Source organism: Podarcis gaigeae, assembly GCF_964106915.1.
Source record: "Podarcis gaigeae genome assembly, chromosome: 6".
Classification (NCBI taxonomy): domain Eukaryota; kingdom Metazoa; phylum Chordata; class Lepidosauria; order Squamata; family Lacertidae; genus Podarcis; species Podarcis gaigeae.
The window spans coordinates 8,522,800-8,542,077 of record NC_139682.1 but is presented as its reverse complement, the minus strand read 5'-3'; the positions used below and the strand labels follow the sequence as shown (position 1 = coordinate 8,542,077).

The 19,278-nt window shown below is 45.3% G+C and overlaps 1 protein-coding gene across 4 annotated transcripts in view; it reads right to left on the bottom strand.

Moving 5' to 3' along the window:
* The window catches only part of NKAIN4 (sodium/potassium transporting ATPase interacting 4), a gene marked incomplete at its 3' end in the record, with an annotated part of 106,536 nt that overhangs the window by 17,234 nt on the left and 70,024 nt on the right, over positions 1-19,278 (bottom strand). For all 4 annotated transcript variants that reach the window (XR_014565666.1, XM_083744765.1, XM_083744767.1 and 1 more), the window contains exon 5: positions 2,336-2,396. Coding sequence is in view for 3 of the 4 variants with exons in the window: in XM_083744765.1 (XP_083600891.1) it covers positions 2,336-2,396 (61 nt within the window). The remainder of the gene's footprint in view (positions 1-2,335; positions 2,397-19,278) is intronic.

Here is a 19,278-nt window from a genome sequence, read left to right as displayed (position 1 = left end):
TTTGATCAAGTAAACACATTTGCATATAACCAAAGCCTCTGTAGAATCAGTTGCCTTGTTTGCAATTATAGAAAGAAGCGGGAGATAACTTCCAGTTTAACCGGCAAAATGCTGCCTCTTGAAGCTGGAGTGAAAGGTCACTGTTTAATATTTTCCATTGCTTTTGAAAGCATTGCGCTTAAACTATATATATATATATATGTGTGTGTGTGTGTGTGATATATATATGTGATATATATATATGTGATTGCTATATATATATATATATATATATATATATATATATATAATATATGCAGGTTTTGGTGTCCTCGGGTGTCTTCCCGTGTAAAAGTTGGGGTGTCTAGGCGACGTTTCGACGAGGTCTCACTCGTCATCTTCAGGCTGGTGCTTTCGGCTTCTTGTTACTGGAACAGAGCGGGATCTCAATGTTTGAGTTCCTATAAATACTGTAGAGGGGGTGTGGTGTCTAGCCTCCAATGTTCTGGGCAGAGAGGAAGTTCCCAGGCTAGTGTGCCTTTTCTTCTTTTGTTCCTTAATTACTTGAGAGATACCTTGAGTGATTTCTTGAGTGATATCCTGAGTACCACTTAGGTGGGTCATTAGGTGTGGATTAGTTGCTAAAGTCTTTGTGTCTTGACCTCTTGAACTTTGTGAAGAGTTTTCCTGAGAAGATGGCTGTATTGCACTTAGTTGTGCTTTGGCTTGGCTTCGTGTATAGGGGCGAGCTGTGGTTTTGTGGCTTGTGTCAGCCAGATCTGTGTAGGGATTGCAGGGGGGTGCAGCATCCGGAGGTGCCACCATGGATTGGCTACTGGATGGTGTCAGTAATTCATCTGTGGAGAGGGTCTGGGTTTGGGTCTGGTGTGGTTGATTGGTGTTGGCGTTCTGTGTGCCTCTGGATCTGGTGTCAGTTTTTGTGGAGAGGGCTAATTTCCAGATGTCTGGCAAGCGGGATGTGTCGTCACGCTTGTTCATGTTGTGAGGGTGTTTCTCTATCTCGATGGCTTCCATGATTATTCTCTTGTGCAAAGTCTGCCCAGCCACGTACATTGGACAAACAAACAGACGAATAAATGCACGTATCGCAGAACACAAGAATGCCGTCAAAAAAGAAGAAAAAACTTCCTCTCTTTTCCAACACATGAAAGAAACAGGACACGAAATTAATTTTGCAGATTCCAAATTGCTCTTTAACACGGAACATCACCACAAGAGAATAATCATGGAAGCCATCGAGATAGAGAAACACCCTCACAACATGAACAAGCGTGACGACACATCCCGCTTGCCAGACATCTGGAAATTAGCCCTCTCCACAAAAACTGACACCAGATCCAGAGGCACACAGAACGCCAACACCAATCAACCACACCAGACCCAAACCCAGACCCTCTCCACAGATGAATTACTGACACCATCCAGTAGCCAATCCATGGTGGCACCTCCGGATGCTGCACCCCCCTGCAATCCCTACACAGATCTGGCTGACACAAGCCACAAAACCACAGCTCGCCCCTATACACGAAGCCAAGCCAAAGCACAACTAAGTGCAATACAGCCATCTTCTCAGGAAAACTCTTCACAAAGTTCAAGAGGTCAAGACACAAAGACTTTAGCAACTAATCCACACCTAATGACCCACCTAAGTGGTACTCAGGATATCACTCAAGAAATCACTCAAGGTATCTCTCAAGTAATTAAGGAACAAAAGAAGAAAAGGCACACTAGCCTGGGAACTTCCTCTCTGCCCAGAACATTGGAGGCTAGACACCACACCCCCTCTACAGTATTTATAGGAACTCAAACATTGAGATCCCGCTCTGTTCCAGTAACAAGAAGCCGAAAGCACCAGCCTGAAGATGACGAGTGAGACCTCGTCGAAACGTCGCCTAGACACCCCAACTTTTACACGGGAAGACACCCGAGGACACCAAAACCTGCATTCCTGTACCCGTGAAAATCTACGAAAGCATATATAATATATATATATATCACAGCAAAAATGAGAGACCTTAACTCAAAAGTGTACATAGGGCACCTATGTTCAGGGAGGATAGATGGTGGCTAGAGACTTAAGACATGGGAGACGAGAGTTCAAATCCCTACTCAGCCAAGAAGCTCGTCACATGACCTTGGGCCAGGCATTCATTCGCAGCCTAATCTACTTCACAGGGTTGTTGTGAGGATAAAACGACGAGGCAGAGAACTTTGTTGGCCACCTCAAGCTGCCTGGTGAGATGTATATGCAATAAATAAATAAAATTCCGTTCTAAGGGGAAGCACATCAGGTTAAGACCCACGGCCAGGGATCTGTCCTGAGGCGAATACTTACAGCTGTCTTCTTCTTCTGTAAAAACACTGACAACGTAACAGGCATAGACGAAGCCCACCAGCTGGAAGAAGAAAAGATAAAAGGAATCATAATCATAATATTTCCTCCAAGACTAGTGCTTACATAAAGGAATATACGCGCTGTGCACATAGAACAAACAACAGTCAAAACTATATAGAAAGAATAGAACTACCGTATTTTTTGCTCTATAAGACACACCAGACCACAAAACGCACCTAGTTTTTGGAGGAGGAAAATAAGAAAAAAAATATTCTGAATCTCAGAAGCCAGAACAGCAAGAGGGATCGCTGCGCAGTGAAAGCAGCAATCCCTCTCACTGTTCTGGCTTCTGGGATAGCTGCGCAGCCTGCATTCGCTCCATAAGACACACACACATTTCCCCTTACTTTTTAGGATGGAAAAAGTGAGTCTTATAGAGTCTGGCTGGATCAGGCCAATAGCCCACCCAGCATCCTGTTCTCACAGTGTCCAACCAGATGCTTGTGCAAAACTCACATGCAGGATCTGAGTCTAAACACACTCTCTCCCTTCCTGCAGTTTCCAGCAACTGCTATTCAGAAACGTGCTGCCTTAGACAGTGGAGGTAGAATATAACCATCATGGCTAGAAGTCATTGATAACAATATGGCCCATGGATTTGTCTAATCCGCTGTACGTGGGGCTACCTTTGAAGGTGACTCAGAAACTGCAGTTAATCCAGAATGCGGCAGCTAGACTGGTGACCAGGAGTGGTCTCTGATACCGTATAACGCCAGTCCTGAAAGACCTACATTGGCTCCCAGTACGTTTCCGAGCACAATTCAAAGTGTTGATGCTGACCTTTAAAGCCCTGAATGGCCTCGGTCCAGTATACCCGAAGGAGCGTCTCCACCCCCATCGTTCTGCCCGGTCACTGAGGTCCAGCACCGAGGGCCTTCTGGTGGTTCCCTCACTGAGAAGCCAAGTTACAGGGAACCAGGCAGAGGGCCTTCTCGGTAGTGGCACCTGCCCTGTGGAACGCCCTCCCAGCAGATGTCAAGGCAATAAACAACTATTTGACTTTTAAAAGACAACTGAAGGCGGCCCTGTTTAGGGAAGTTTTTAATGTCTGGTGTGTGTTGGTTTCTATTTCCCTCACTGAACAGCAACTGCAGTCACAAGACATTGTTTTGCATTCCACAGTCAGAGTTACTGTTGGATTCCCACGGGAATGGGAGACTGGATGTGACGTACACTGGTTTCCTGTTTCTCACTGTTCTCTCGGTGTTCTTTGTTTCCGAGAGGAGTTGCTTCTCTGCTCTCACAGAGGCAAGATGCATGTTTGTATTCTCTCAGCATAGAGTGTAAATAAAATTAAGAATGTAGCACATACTGCTTATCCTTCTGCTGTGTGTGACGACGCTCTGCTTGGGCTCAAGATAAGACGAGCCTGTATCATGGTGCTGTATTGTTTTTAATATTCAGTTGGAAGCCGCCCAGAGTGGCTGGGGAAACCCAGCCAGATGGGCGGGGTATAAATAATAAATTATTATTATATTATTAATCTTTTAAAGCTATTCAGGTTGGTGGCCCTCACCACATCTTGAGGGTCTGAACTTGAGGGTATTTGTGGCGTGAAGAATTTCTTCTTCTTCTTCTTTTAGTCTGTTCTGAATCTTTCTACATTCAGCTTCATTGGATAGCCCTGAGCTCCAGAATAACACGAGAGGGAGAAAAGCTTTGATTATAGCTTATTTTTTATTTTAACATTTTGCTTTGGGGCTCCTTTGGCTAACTAGTTATCACTATTGTTAGACAACTGGGAGGAGAACACCATGGTGCATCTGCATCAGCACAACCGGACGCCTTCCTCTGCCCCAGCCGCAACAAAACATGTCTCTCCCGTATCGGTCTCTACAATCACAGCAGGCACTGTAATTCTCCAACAATTTGACTTCACCCCCAAGGGTGCTCTCCTTCATCGTCTCCCAACAATAGAAACTTTGCCAATCTGCGACAGATCACCCAGAGATCAGCCAGCAGATTCTGATCCACCTTCTACTTACCCATGTCATACAACATAGAATCGTAGGACTGTAGAGTTGGAAGGGACCCTGAGGGTCATCTAGTCCAACCCCCTGCAATGCAGGAATCTTAGCTGAAGAATCCATGACAGATGGCCATCCGACCACTGCTTAAAAACCTCCAAGGAAGGAGAATCATAGAATCATAGAATCATAGAGTTGGAAGAGACCACAAGGGCCATCGAGTCCAACCCCCTGCCAAGCAGGAAACACCATCAGAGCACTCCTGGCATATGGTTGTCAAGCCTCTGCTTAAAGACCTCCAAAGAAGGAGACTCCACCACACTCCTGGGCAGCAAATTCCACTGTCAAACAGCTCTTACTGTCAGGAAGTTCTTCCTAATGTTTAGGTGGAATCTTTTTTCTTGTAGTTTGGATCCATTGTTCCGTGTCCGCTTCTCTGGAGCAGCAGAAAACAACCTTTCTCCCTCCTCTATGTGACATCTTTTTATATATTTGAACATGGCTATCATATCACACCTTAACCTCCTCTTCTCCAGGCTAAACATGCCCAGCTCCCTTAGCCGTTCCTCATAAGGCATCGTTTCCAGGCCTTTGACCATTTTGGTTGCCTTCCTCTGGACACGTTCCCACAACTCCCCAAGGGAGACCGTTCCACTTGTGTTAGTCAAGCTGATAAATCTTAATGGGTCAATTTGAGTAAGACTAATATTGGATGCAACCCTATAGATTTTACATAGACACCTAAGAAGTGCTCTTATATCACGACAGGTGGTTTGTTCATCTAGTTCGGAACTGTTAACTCTCACAGCAGTCTACCAGGCCAACTTTCTCATCAGCTGGTACTTTGGGAGAAGAACCGTAGGTCCATGGGAAAGCTCAGCAGCAGAGCATCGATCTTGCATGCAGAGGGTCTCAACTTCAGTCCCAGGCATCTTCACTAGGGCTGGGAATATCCATTGACCGAAACCCTGGAGAGCTACTGCCTGTCTGTGTAGACAATACAGACTTGATATAAGACAGTTTCCTACATTTCCTAAATCCTTTGAGTTGGAGATTTCAGGAGTTGAGCCTTGGACCTTCTGCAATGCAAAACTCAGACTTCACCACTGAGTTGTGGTTCCTCCATAATTTATCCTGGTTTTGGCTAGCCTTCTCAGTGAGCCACTTTCTGAATGTTTGCAGACGCTGCCCAAGCTTTCAAGCTTATATTTTGCAGAAACTTGCTTTATAAAAGAATAAAATGTTGACATTCCCAGGATGCCTAATGCCGTTGTCTCTTCCCAAACACTACAATCACCTGCCATCGTTCAATAGAATCCATTTTGCGCCTTCTGTCAGGCACAAAAGCAAATCCCAACCTTTCCAAAGAATGGACGCCTTCACCCGCGTGTATTGTTGGCTTGAACTTCCTGGTGTCCATCAGACCAAGGAGAATAAAGTGAGCATTCCGTCATCCTTGCAACTCTTAATAAGATGCTCAGGAGATTCAGAGTTGGTGAGGCAGCTTTTTTTGCAAAACAATGTAAAACATTACTCAACCTCTTCAGAGCGGGGCTTTCAGAAGAGACCTGCCAAACCCAAATGCATTCCATAATCCCTCCCACGGAAACCTCATTATCCTGCCTTTTGTTCAGCGGTGTGAAGTATGTTTCTCTTGTATTAAAAATGAATGACTCCACTTTCCAGAGTCCCCTCATACATCATTCTGCCTTCCTGCGGTGTGAGTAATTGTTTGGTCCTAATTCCTCGTTAAAGTGGATTGAGTTACAGATAGGTAGCCGTGTTGGTCTGCCATAGTCAAAACAAAAAAAAATTCCTTCCAGTAGCACCTTAAAGACCAACTAAGTCAGTTCTTGGTATGAGCTTTCGTGTGCATGCACACTTCTTCAGATACACTGAAACAGACCCTTCTAGAAGGGTCTGGAAACTTCTGTTTCAGTGTATCTGAAGAAGTGTGCATGCACACGAAAGCTCATACCAAGAACTGACTTAGTTGGTCTTTAAGGTGCTACTGGAAGGAATTTTTTTTGTTTTGTTTTGAAAGTGGATTGAGTTCACAGTGGAAAACAAATAATTAAGGCCTACAATAACCTTAAAAATGAGGTGCCCGGCAGATCCGGAGGAGCCAGGGATCCTAGTTTGAGATCCTCCTTCCACCAGCAACATTGCACAGACTCATGGAAAGGCACTGAAAAGCCTCTATCTTACGTCTCCTATGTAAGCATTTCAAGAAAGTGATGGAGATACTTTCACCTGCTGCCAAAAAGCCTGCAGGGAGACCAAGCCATTGGCGCAGATGTGTACTGAGCGTAACCCGCTCAGTCAAAGAGCTCTCAGAGCACTGACTTATACAAATTTTAAACAGACCATAAAACCAAGAAAGCAGCACTTGCGTGGGGGCATACCGTATTGGCCCAAATATAACCCACACCTTTTTTTCCAAATTCTGGCCATGAAAAGTTAAAGTGCGGCTTATATTCACGACCTCACGATATCACTGCTGAAACAGCCCAGGATGCCACCATGAGGGCTGTTGAGGGTGCGAGACAATGGTGCCTGTCCCAAGCCTCCCCTGATCCATCAGAACGAAAGGGGGAAGCAGCGCTGCTCCCCCCCCCCAGAGAGCAGCCCAGGAGCGTGGGGCTACGGCGTGCTGCCCGCTGCTCCCAAGCCTTTAACTCCTGCTGTAGCCCTAGTGAGCGGGGGTTGCGATTGCCCGGGCAGGCCATTGCCTCTGCCATCACCCTATGCAAACCTCCCCCCAGCTGCACCGTGTAGGGCTGGTGCTTCGGGGGAGTGTCGGGGCCTCTTCGGTCGGGCCCCCCATCATTTCCCAGTGCACTGTGCGGGTCCTGTAGGGACACAATTTTTTGCTCGGACCACATGTTCGCCACCAATTTTAAGGGAGTGTCTTATATTCAAGTATCCCTCCCCCCTGGAATTTAATTTATTTTTTTCAATTTTTTCAATTAATTTTCCAAATTTATAACAGACAAATAAAAAGAAAACATCCCAAAAACAAGCAAGCAAGCAAGCAAACAAACAAACATTAATCCTAACTGTAATAATTCCACTTTTGTTAACATTATTGTGTGACTTCCTCGAATCCCCCGGCTGAATTTCCATATAAATCATTATAGCAGTTTTCCAAAACTATTTTCACATAAAATTTACTTAGTCAATTAACATCTTTCTTTCTTTTCATTTTTTTTAACCATAGTATTCTACAACATTACTTATTTAAATCCTAGGCCAATCTGGTGCTCGCAAGTAATTCTATTTAAGTTATTTTAACATATTTAGCTAAATAGTCTCTAAATTTCTTCCATTCCTCTTGGTACTCCTCCTCCTTCTGGTCGCGGACTCCCCCCCTCCCAAATTTTAAAGGTGTGGCTTATATTTGGGTATGGCTTATATTCAGGCCAATACAATATTTGTACAGGGGGTTCCAGTGGCAGGGCCTGAGCACCTCTCTCTCTCTCTCTCTCTCTCTCTCACACACACACACACACAGAGAGAGAGAGAGAGAGAGAGAGCGCCAATGGATGGCATTGCAAGTTGACAGAGATCAGGTGACATCAAGGGCCAATTGGGGTTCCACCTGGTCCTATAAAAGCTGCTGTGACTGGCATGACTGCAGTGTCAGACATTCATTGCTCAGGTGTATGCTAAGCTGCTCAGAGGCAGCCTCTCCCTGCTTGACTACCTATTCTGTCCTAAATGAGGGATTCTGCCTAAATAAATATGCAGCTGAAGCAAAGTCTTTAATCCCCTGTACAAGAAGAGGATGCAGCAGTTTCCAGATGGTCTTCAAACCCTTCAGTGGCTGGAACAAGAAGAGGACCCAGCACTTTGCAGATGGTCAACGCAACCTTTCGGAAATCTACGGCAACTGTGCGTTTCTGGTTTCCATGCAAACACATCATTGTGCAATTTTAGTAAGAGGTTTTTCACACACACAAAAAGCAACATGACTCGCGAGGAGGAAAGAAAAGCAGGATGAGTCCATTCATCTCGAGGGGTCACCATGGCAAAACCCACCATGTAGAAGGAGCAGAAACGATTATTTATGCATGCAGTGACAGCAGTGCAGATACTACTGGCCCAGAGATGGAAAGAAAATAAAGTCCTGACCAGAGACAAATGAACTACGCCAAAACGGTGAAATTGACAGGGAAAATCAGAAGCCAGGAAGAGAAGAACTTTAAGATGGAATGGGAAAGATCTACAATGTATTTAAGAAAACACTGTAAACAAGTAAAAACTTTGGCAGGATTTACGTAATGCTTGTAATGTGTTAAAGACTATGGTAAAAGTGGACTTTTTTAAATAAGAGAAAATAAGAGAAGCAGTTGAAAAAAGATTAATAATGGTAACCATGGAAGGGTAGAGGGAGTCGAAGGATTCATGGAATCCTAAACATTGATGTTGATGTTTAATGTTTGAATTTTAATTGGTAATGTAAAACTTAATAAAAAAGATTGGATGAAAAAATGACAGCATACCATCTAGGACACTACAGTGGTACCTTGGGTTAAGAATTTAATTCATTCTGGAGGTCCGTTCTTAACCTGAAACTGTTCTTAACACGAGGTACCACTCTAGCTAATGGGGCCTCCCGCTGCCACTGTGCCGCCGCTGCACGATTTCTGTTCTCATCCTGAAGCAAAGTTCTTAACCCGAGGTACTATTTCTGGGTTAGTGGAGTCTGTAACCTGAAGCGTCTGTAACCTGAAGCATCTGTAACCTGAGGTACCACTGTAGTGGGCTAAGGCGCAGGAGCCTGGGGCAAAGAAGATGCTGAAAAGCCAAGGGAAAATACAACCCCAGACTGTTCCTGATGATTTCTTACCCCAGTGCATGCATGCCCTTTGAGATAGTGGAGGTGAAAGCTTTTAGAGGTATGCAGGTCTGGAGTTGGCCATGGTGCTGAAACAATGACCTGCACACGTTTCTTCTTCTTCTTCTTCTGCGATCCCTCGTAGCCAAGTAAGATTATCTTCCATAAACACATTTTTAACAATGAGTCCATAAGTGACTGTGGAGGCCAATTCTGGATCCACTCTTCTTTCCACAGTGGGGACATTGGTTTCCAGGCAGGAGTTGATCATGGTAAGGGTTTGCCAAGCATGCCTTCCTCTTAGCACGTTTCTCCCTTGCGTCCTGAGTTTGAGCTTCTTCAAAGCCCATGACACATTTGGTAAAGGCTGTTCTCCAACTGGAACGCTTGCAGGCCAGTGTTTCCCAGTTGTCAGTGTTTATACTACATTTTTTTAGATTTGCCTTGAGACAGTCTTTAAACCTCTTTTGTTGACCACCAGCATTACGCTTTCCATTTTTAAGTTTGGAATAGAGTGTTGCTTTTGTGAGCAACATCCAGCATGGGTTTTTTGTTGTGGAAGTGGTGTTTCATTATTTACTTCTTTGATTTGTGACATCCCAAACGCCCAGGTAACAATAACATAAAATCATCAAGTTCCAAGTGCATTGATTAAATCACCTTCATCTCACATCATCATGCTATATCTGGGGCCACCAAAAGCCAATGAGAAGCAGAATACAGTGGCACCTTGGGTTACATACGCTTCAGGTTACATACGTTTCAGGTTACAGACTCCGCTAGCCCAGAAATAGTGCTTCAGGTTAAGAACTTTGCTTCAGGATGAGAACAGAAAACATGCTCCGGCGGCGCGGCAGCCACAGGAGGCCCCATTAGCTAAAGTGGTGCTTCAGGTTAAGAACAGTTTCAGGTTAAGTACAGACCTCCAAAACAAATTAAGTACTTAACCCGAGGTACCACTGTATCTTGCACTTTCTTGGAAGATACCCAGATCCAGGTTTGCTGGGTTTTCAGGGGAAATATATTTCTTACAATTTCCCCCATGCCTTTCTATGTATGTGCTGTCAGATGTGGCACAATGCTCATATCCCCACTTTCTCTAGCTGAACGTGTCTTGAACTCTATGAGGAAACTCACCAAAAATCAGAAGCCAGAAGACTGCCCAGCTTCAAAGACCCAAAGCGGAAACTCCGTTTACCTTCCTTTTATCGGCAAGCTTAAACCAAATATCCTTCAATGTAATTGTTTGCCCACTGTATGACACGTAGGAAAGTTAAGTACCAAAATACATTAAGCATTGGACAAAGGATTAAAAATTCATCATTGCCCCAGAAATATGAATCCTGGCTGCTGACATTTATAACTTCCTATGTCCTTGAAAAGGTAATAAGCAACTGGATCCTTCCATTTATTAATTCGATCAGATTATTTATAGCTGACTGTATCCCATGGGCTCAAGACTAGGGTAACGGAAATTTAACCCAGCTACCTTAAATCTCTGCCTAGGAATCTAATAATCGATTCCATAGGAAATGGACGCCAAAGTCTCTGAATGGCATAAGACAGAAACCAGGATTTTCTGGGCATCACTGAGATCTCACTGGCCTTGAGTAGCATTTTAGGAAATTTTTAATTAGCACGTCACTTATATCCATCTCTGAGAATATAAGAAGTCCTTTCTTACATTCTCAAAATGGAAGGGCAACAAAATGGGATACTAGACTGATGGCTGTACCTGCTTGCCTCCCAGATTCCCCTTGTGCTCAGGGGTCCTTTGCATTTCTCTACAGCAGCGGTTCTCAACCTGTGGGTCCCCAGATGTTGTTGCACTACAACTCCCATCATCCCTGAGCTGTGGTCTTGCTAGCTAGGGGTGCTGGGAGTTGTAGTTCAACAACATCTGGGGACCCACAGGTTGAGAAAGGCTGCTCTACAGCTTTCTAGGGTTGTAGCATAGGTCCAAGATCCGTATAGTTAAAGCTATGGTTTTCCCAGTAGTGATGTATGGAAGTGAGAGCTGGACCATAAAGAAGGCTGATCGCTGAAGAATTGATGCTTTTGAATTATGGTGTTGGAGGAGACTCTTGAGAGTCCCATGGACTGCAGGAAGATCAAATCTCTCCATTCTGAAGGAAATCAGTCCTGAGTGCTCACTGGAAAGACAGATCCTGAAGCTGAGGCTCCAATACTTTGGCCACCTCATGAGAAGAGAAGACTCCCTGGAAAAGACCCTGATGTTGGGAAGGATAGAGGGCACAAGGAGAAATGGAAGACAGAGGACAAGATGGTTGGACTGTGTTCTTGAAGCTACCAGCATGAGTTTGACCAAACTGCGGGAGGCAGTGGAAGACAGGAGTGCCTGGTGTGCTCTGGTCCATGGGGTCATGAAGAGTCGGACACGACTAAACGACTAAACAACAACAACAACAACAACAACAACAACAACAACAACAACAACAACAACAACAAAGCATAGGTCCATAAGCATATGAAATACCCTTCTGAACCCTTTCAACATGTCCCCAAGGACACATCCTTAGATAGCAGTTTTCCAAGGCCTCTCGTTGGCCTTGTGCATCTTATTCCTCACTCCTATTCCTTTGACTTTGTTTCCAACACATCCCACTTAGTGATTAAATCCTTTGTTCTGCTTTGACCTCATCCCCCACTGCCTACGACTTTCCAACATGGGGTTTCATCAATAATGAATTACTGTTTATTCAATTGTTTCACTTCTCCTACTTTACCCAAAGAGGTTACATCAGCCTCCCAGCTCATCAGGATCAGAGAGGTTTCTAGAGCAAGCAGAGGGTTTCGGGGAAGAGCACATCATGTGAGCCTGATCTGCCTTTCCATGCTAAGCTGTAATGAAAGCCAGCACCTCGGGGATATAGAAAATGCCTGGAAGCTCTGCTACGTTTTGCCTTCTGCATGAAATATGAATGGTATAAAGCCAATAGCAGGAGAAAAATCAAACTCTGAAAGGTCACAGCAGTAAAGCGCAATGCAAAGAAGGAAGCATAACATTGAGGTATGTAAATGTTTAAGTGAATTCATTGCTGATTCTTGCTCCGCAGGAATTGATAGGAGCATATAGGAACATAGGAAGCTGCCTTATAATGAGTCAGACGGCTGGTTCATCTAGCTCAGCATTGTCTACTCTGACCAGAAGCCCTCTGAAACTCTCAGGGAATCTCTCCTGGCCCAACTCGAGATGCCAGGCATTGAACTTGAAACCTTCTGCATGCAAATGTTCTTCCATTTAGCTACAGCCTCCTTGCTTCTCCTTCAAGCAGCTATTATGTTCTCTGGCCACAGTTGAAGAAGAAGAAAAAGAGTTTGGATTTGATATCCCGCTTTATCACTACCCTAAGGAGTCTCAAAGCGGCTAACAATCTCCTTTCCCTTCCTCCCCCACAACAAACACTCTGTGAGGTGAGTGAGGTTGAGAGACTTCAGAGAAGTGTGACTAGCCCAAGGTGACCCAGCAGCTGCATGTGGAGGAGCAGGGAAGCGAACCCAGTTCACCAGATTATGAGTCCACCGCTCTTAACCACTACACCACACTGGCTCTCTTTTGTCATGCACCTATGACTTTGCCAAAGGAGTCTGAAGACACTGCGGATATACTCATGTTTTCATGCGTACTCTGTTCCCCTTATAATATTACTATTTGTTATGGGTGTTATGGGCTCTCAGTTTTTGGACAGAAAGAAGAAGACAAAAACAGGATTCAAGATGACCTTAACAGATTGGAGAAATGGGCCTAAACTAACAAAATAAATTTCAGTAGGGATCAATGTCAGGCTTTGCACTTAGGCAGGAATAATCAGCTTCACAAATATAACACGGGAAAAACACGGCTTGTCAGTAGTACATGTGAAAAGGATTTTGGGGGTTTTAGTGAATCACAAGCTGAACATGAGTCAACAGTATGGTGCAGCAGCAGCAAACAAACAAACAAACAAACAAACAAACAAACAAACAAACAAACAATAAGGCTATTCTAGTATAGTGGCCAGATCAAGGGAATTAATAGTACTACTCTATTCTGCCTTTGTCAGACCACACTTGGAATACTGTGTCCAGTTCTGGGTACTCCAATTTAAGAAGGATGTTGACAAACTGGAATATGTGCAGAGGAGGGCGACCAAGATGATCAAGGGTCTGGAAACTAAGCCTTACAAGGAACAGTTGAAGGCGCTGGGTATGTTTAGCCTGGAAAAGAAGAGACAGAGAGGTGATATGATAGCTGTCTTCAACTATCTAAAGGGCTGTCCCATGGAGGATGGAACAAGTTTGTTTTCTCTTTCTCCAGAGGGTAGGATTCAAAACAATGGCTTCAAGTTACAGGGAAGGAGATTGTGATTAAACATCAAGAAGAACTTTCTGACAGTAAGAGCTGTTTGACAGTAGAGTAGTCTCTCTTGGGAGACTGTGGGCTCTCTTTCCTTGCAGGTTTTTAAGCAGAGATTGGATGCCCCTCTGTCCTGGATGATTTAGCTGAGATTCCTGCAATGCAGGAGGTTGGACTACATGACCCTTGGACTCTACAGTGGGTCACTTGCTACACTATTACAATGAGGAAATTCCTATTACACGAAGTTATAAGTGTGATCTCAATTTGACTAATTGTAAGATGATGATGATGAAGAAGAAGAGGATGAGGAGGAGGAGTTTGGACTTGATATCCCGCCTTTCACTCCCCTTAAGGAGTGTCAAAGCAGTTAACAATCTCCTTTCCCTTCCTCCCCCACAACAAACACTCTGTGAGGTGAGTGAAGCTGAGAGACTTCAGAGAAGTGTGCCTAGCCCAAGGTCACCCAGCAGCTGCATGTGAAGGAGCCGGGAAGCGAATCCGGTTCACCAGATTACGAGTCCACCGCTCTTAACCACTACACCACCCTGGCTCTGATACGTCCTGTTATAGCTTTATTCAAGCTATGATGTGTGGGAAACCCACAAGAAGGACATGAGTGAAATAGCACACTCCTAGTTATGATCCCTGGTAACATGTAATCATCAAAACCAGTACCATTGATAGTCTTATCCTTCATGGATGTCCTTCACATGCTGGGGATTGCAGTCGGCCTGCTACCACTGAGCTAATGAATTTCCTACACAATCACCCCACCTGCAAAAAATACGTCATGCAGACCTCTTTTTGTGTGTGTGTGTTTGTGTGCGTGTGTGCTAATCTGTTCTGTGGAAAAGAGAGTCAATTGCCTTAAAATGTCCCCAAAGTCTTCTAAAGACGAGCATCCTCTGGCAGTAGCAAGAATGGATCGGGTGGCAGCGGGCGGAGGGAAATTACTTTTTTCCCGTTGTCTCAGCATGGAAGGCAAAGAGTTTTTGATCTATGTATCACAGCACCATCCATCAAGGCGTTTGCCCGCAGGAGAAGATGCTTCAAGGTCAACGTAGGCAGGAAATTATCAAGAGGAGAATTAGGACAATGGAAAGGAGGGGAGCAAGGAAGGGGGGGCAGGGAGAACCTATGAGAGACGAAGAGTCCACGGTGATCCAAAAGGTGCTGAACAAGCCTAGCTTGTAATAGACCGAGAATGCATTTTTCCATGACAGATGGGTCCCATTAGAATTCTATTAAAGCCCAACAAATACCTATAAGCGTTACAACTTTTGACCCGCAGAGCCAACTGAAGCCCACCAGGCATGTAGGGCAGCCCACTGTTGAAGGGTCACTGAACCTGCTTTTCCTACTGTCATCTCCCTGTCAACTGCATTAACATGGCAAGTGCTGGGGGATGGGCTGTAGCTCAGCAGTAAGGAAGTTCCTTTGCATGCAGAAGGTTCCAGGTTCAGTTCCATAGTTGTCACCTTACAGATTTGAAAATAAGGGACCAGCAGCCTGAAAAATAAGGGATCAGCAGCCAAAATAAGGGATCAACAATTACTTTGATAAAATACATATTTTGTTGCATGCAAATGGCTTTAGATACCTATTAGGTCCATAAATTACCATATAGCATATATTCAACACAAAAAAAACAGCAACAATTTGTTGTTGACAAAGGACAGCTGGACATAGAAAGGGCCCCATTACCTTCAGTAGCTTATTTAAGGGACATCAATAAAGGACAGCAGCAGGACATGGCGCTGGGATAAGGGACTGTCCCGCCAAATAAGGGACGCTTGACAGCTATGTTCAGTTCCTGGCATCTCAAAGTAGATGTCTTTCTCTAGCCCTGGAGAGCCAAGTTATTGTAGGCAATAATGAGCTACAGGGACCAATGAATGGGTTCCATATGAGATAGCTTCCTGTGCTCCTTTGTCAAACATCTGGGAGGCCACTGCAGATGTGCTGGTCGACTGTGTTCAGTTTCTTGGGTAGCTGGGCAGGCTGGAAACAGAATTCTGCTTAAGCAGGAGATTCCTGCCCAGAGGCAATGGGCCAGCTTTCCTTGCACCCGGGTACAGAGAGGCTGTGATCCCAAGAAGCACCATCTACATTGCACATTTACAGCACAATCATACCACTTTAAACAATCACGGCTTCCTCAATGAACTCTGGGTGCTGGGAAACTCCTAGGAAGCCACTCAGTTGTGGAATTTACTCCCCGCAGAGGCACATCTGCCAGCTTCATTATGCTGATGACACAGCTCTCATACCCTCCGACATTTCTCTGGTGAAAATAAAGGTAAAGGGACTCCTGACCATTAGGTCCAGTCGTGACCGACTCTGGGGTTGTGAAAATAAAGGTAAAGGGACTCCTGACCATTAGGTCCAGTCGTGACCGACTCTGGGGTTGTGGCAGTCATCTCGCTTTATTGGCCGAGGAAGGCAGCGTACAGCTTCCGGGTCATGTGGCCAGCATGACTAAGCCGCTTCTGGCGAACCAGAGCAGTGCACAGAAACGCCGTTTACCTTCCCGCCAAAGCGGTACCTATTTATTTACTTGCACTGGCGTGCTTTTGAACTGCTAGGTTGGCAGGAGCTGGGACCGAGCAATGGGAGCTTGCCCCGTCGTGGGGATTCGAACCACCGACCAGCAAGTCCGAGGCTCTGTGGTTTAACCCACAGCGCCACCCGCGTCCCCTGATGAAAATAGGGACATCCTATTCAGTTGTTGTTGTTGTTGTTGTTGTTGTTGTTGTTGTTGTTGTTGTTGCTTTATCATAACAGCCATCTGACAGGGTTCCTCCAGCCACTCTAGGTGGCTCTCAACATATATATAAAAACATAATAGAACATTAAACATTTTTTAAAAAAACCTTCCCCATAAAAGGCTGCCTTCAGATGTCTTCTGTAGGTTGTATAATTACCTATCTACTTGGCTTGGGGTGGCAAAACTCCATACCCTCCAACATTTCTCCAGTGAAAATAGGGACATACTAAGGAAAAACAGGACATTCCAGGATCAAATTAGAAACCAGGACGGCTTCTGCAAATCTGAGATTGTCCCTGGAAAATAGGGACACTTAGAGCAATGTTTCCCAACCTTGGGTCTCCAGCTGTTTTCAGACTACAATTCCCATCATTCCTGACCACTGGTCTTGCTAGCTAGGGATGATGGGAGGTGTAGTCCAAAAACAGCTGGAGACCCAAGGTTGGGAAACATTGACTTAGAGGGACTGGGACATTCCTTGTTGTTGTTGTTGTTGTTGTTGAATAGGACGTCCCTATTTTCATCAGAGAAATGTTGGAGGGTATGGGGTCTTTTGTCTCAAACCCTGTGGGGCTGCTGCCTGCCAGTGTAGACAATACTGAGGTTGACAGACCAATGGTCTGACTCAGTATAAGCTTCCTCTGTTCCTATGGTTCCTTGGCAATTGATCTCAGGTTTTGATCCCACTTGGCGTTTGATTTCGCATTCGCCTCTTTCACTCCATCTCTTTTCCTCTTGTTGGAGGCAGGAATCTGTCAAGTGCTAAGCAGCCCCCGCTCTCTCGTCCCTCTGGGAGACATATCCAGAATGTGCTAAAATATAAGACCCGATTTCCCAGAAGCCTTTAATGGAGCCATGCCAGTCTCTGCGGCCTGACGGTGCTCCCTCAACTTCATCTGTGTAACTGTCTGGAAATGTAAATCTACCATTTGAAAGACAAGAAATTCCAACTTGTAATTTCAGAGCCTGAATTATACATGACTCTAACTGGCACAGTTCATACCGCACCTCATGAAATCAGGCCCTTATTCTTCTTTAAATAAAATAAAGTGAAATATGGAGACTTCTTTTCAAATTAAAGTTGCTTTGAAAGAAAAACGGCGCTATGAATAATAGACCCTCCCTCATGTCTCTCCTGTCCTCCAGACATCCACGCCCCCCCCCCAAGATTTAAAAAGTAATGCTCTTCAAATATTTGAGGGTCAAGTTCTGACCTACATTAAAGTTCCTTTCCATTTGCCCAGTTTTAAATATTTTAATCAGAAATCGAAGAGAGCTGGAAGGAGGGGGAAATGGTAAAGAGGTAGGAGGGGCGGACTTCAGAGAGAAGATTAAAAGAGCTGCACGGATAACCAAACAGTTATGCAGAGACCTTATCATTATTCTGCTTTCAGATGGAGCCTAAAGGGAAGGAGGAGAGAGCTGAACTATTTATGGCTATAGAGATCAAGCATTCTTAGACCTTCAGCACTGCAGTTCTGGGCAGCGTTCTCCACCCCCCACCCCGAGAAAAATAGGTGCCAGAACACACCATGAAGTTGTTACAGGAAGTCACCGGGCGACTCGGGGCAATCCTGAACAGATGCTGGTTTGACAACAGCCACATTCAACGCTTGTGGAGGTGCTAAAAGCTACAGCAAGTTGTCTCCCTAGCTGGTTTGGGGGTCGCCTCTGGTTCTGGTGCAGGACAAACAGGGCTGGCTTTAGCATATGCGCCGCCAGGGTGCAAAGATCTGCCCAGCGCCCCCAAATTTAGTTTAAGGGTAAAGGGACCCCTGACCCTTAGGTCCAGTTGTGGTCGACTCTGGGGTTGCAGCGCTCATCTTGCTTTATTGGCCAAGGGAGCCGGTGTACAGCTTCCAGGTCATGTGGCCAGCATGACTAAGCCGCTTCTGGTGAACCAGAGCAGCGCACGGAAACGCCGTTTACCTTCCTGCTGGAGCGGCACCTATTTATCTACTTACACTTTTGATGTGTTTTCAAACTCCTAGGTTGGCAGGAGCAGGGACCGAGCAACAGGAGCTCACCCTGTCGTGGGGATTCGAACCGCCGACCTTCTGATTGGCAAGTCCTAGGCTCTGTGGTTTAACCCACAGCACCACCCACGTCCCAAAAAATTTAGTTTAGCTGCCCCCAAATTAACTTTTATTGAGCTGTTTTTTTTTTAGGAGGGGCAAACTCAAAGTTGTTGAGCTTTGAGCTTTTTGGGGGGGGCAACTCAAAAGTTGTTGAGCTTTTTTGGAGGGGGGATTGCTCAGCTGTAACAACAACACGGCGGAAAAAAACTGCTTTTGTTTCCTGACTCGTCGGGAATATTTGACGTTACAGAGTAACAGAGCGATGGAGGAGGGGACTTTCACTCCATTGCTTTTCACTGCCACCAATCCAGAGGGACCGGTATACAGTAGGTATACATTTGGCACCCCCCAGAATTCAGCACCCAGGTGCCCCGCACCCTTGCACCCCCAGTAAAGACAGCCCTGAGGACAAATGTGGCCCCACATCCCTCGTTCTCTTGGATAGAGGCAGATGGCTAGGGCAGCCTGGAAGGGCCCTCACGCAAATGTGCAGTGATAAAGGCTTGGCTGGGAAGCTTAAAGCCCATCGCTGCTACACAGAGATTGATTCCCACCAGCATGGTCCTTTTCATGTTAAAACCCCCAAATCTATTTGCGATCCCGTTAACTTGGGAAATCATGGGAACTGGAGTCCAACTGCATCTGGAGGGCACCAGGTTGGGGAAGGATGCCAGGGCCACTGGGCATTCTTCTTGCTAGAGCTCAGAGCAGTAGGTTCATCTTGCCTTCTTATGCACTCATCTCAGCCCACCTGCATGTTAAGGTCAACGGCAGGGGCTCTCTCCTGCCCACCTTTGATAGCAGTTACTGTATTTTTTGCTCTATAACTCACTTTTTCCCTCCTAAAAAGTAAGGGGAAATGTGTGTGCAT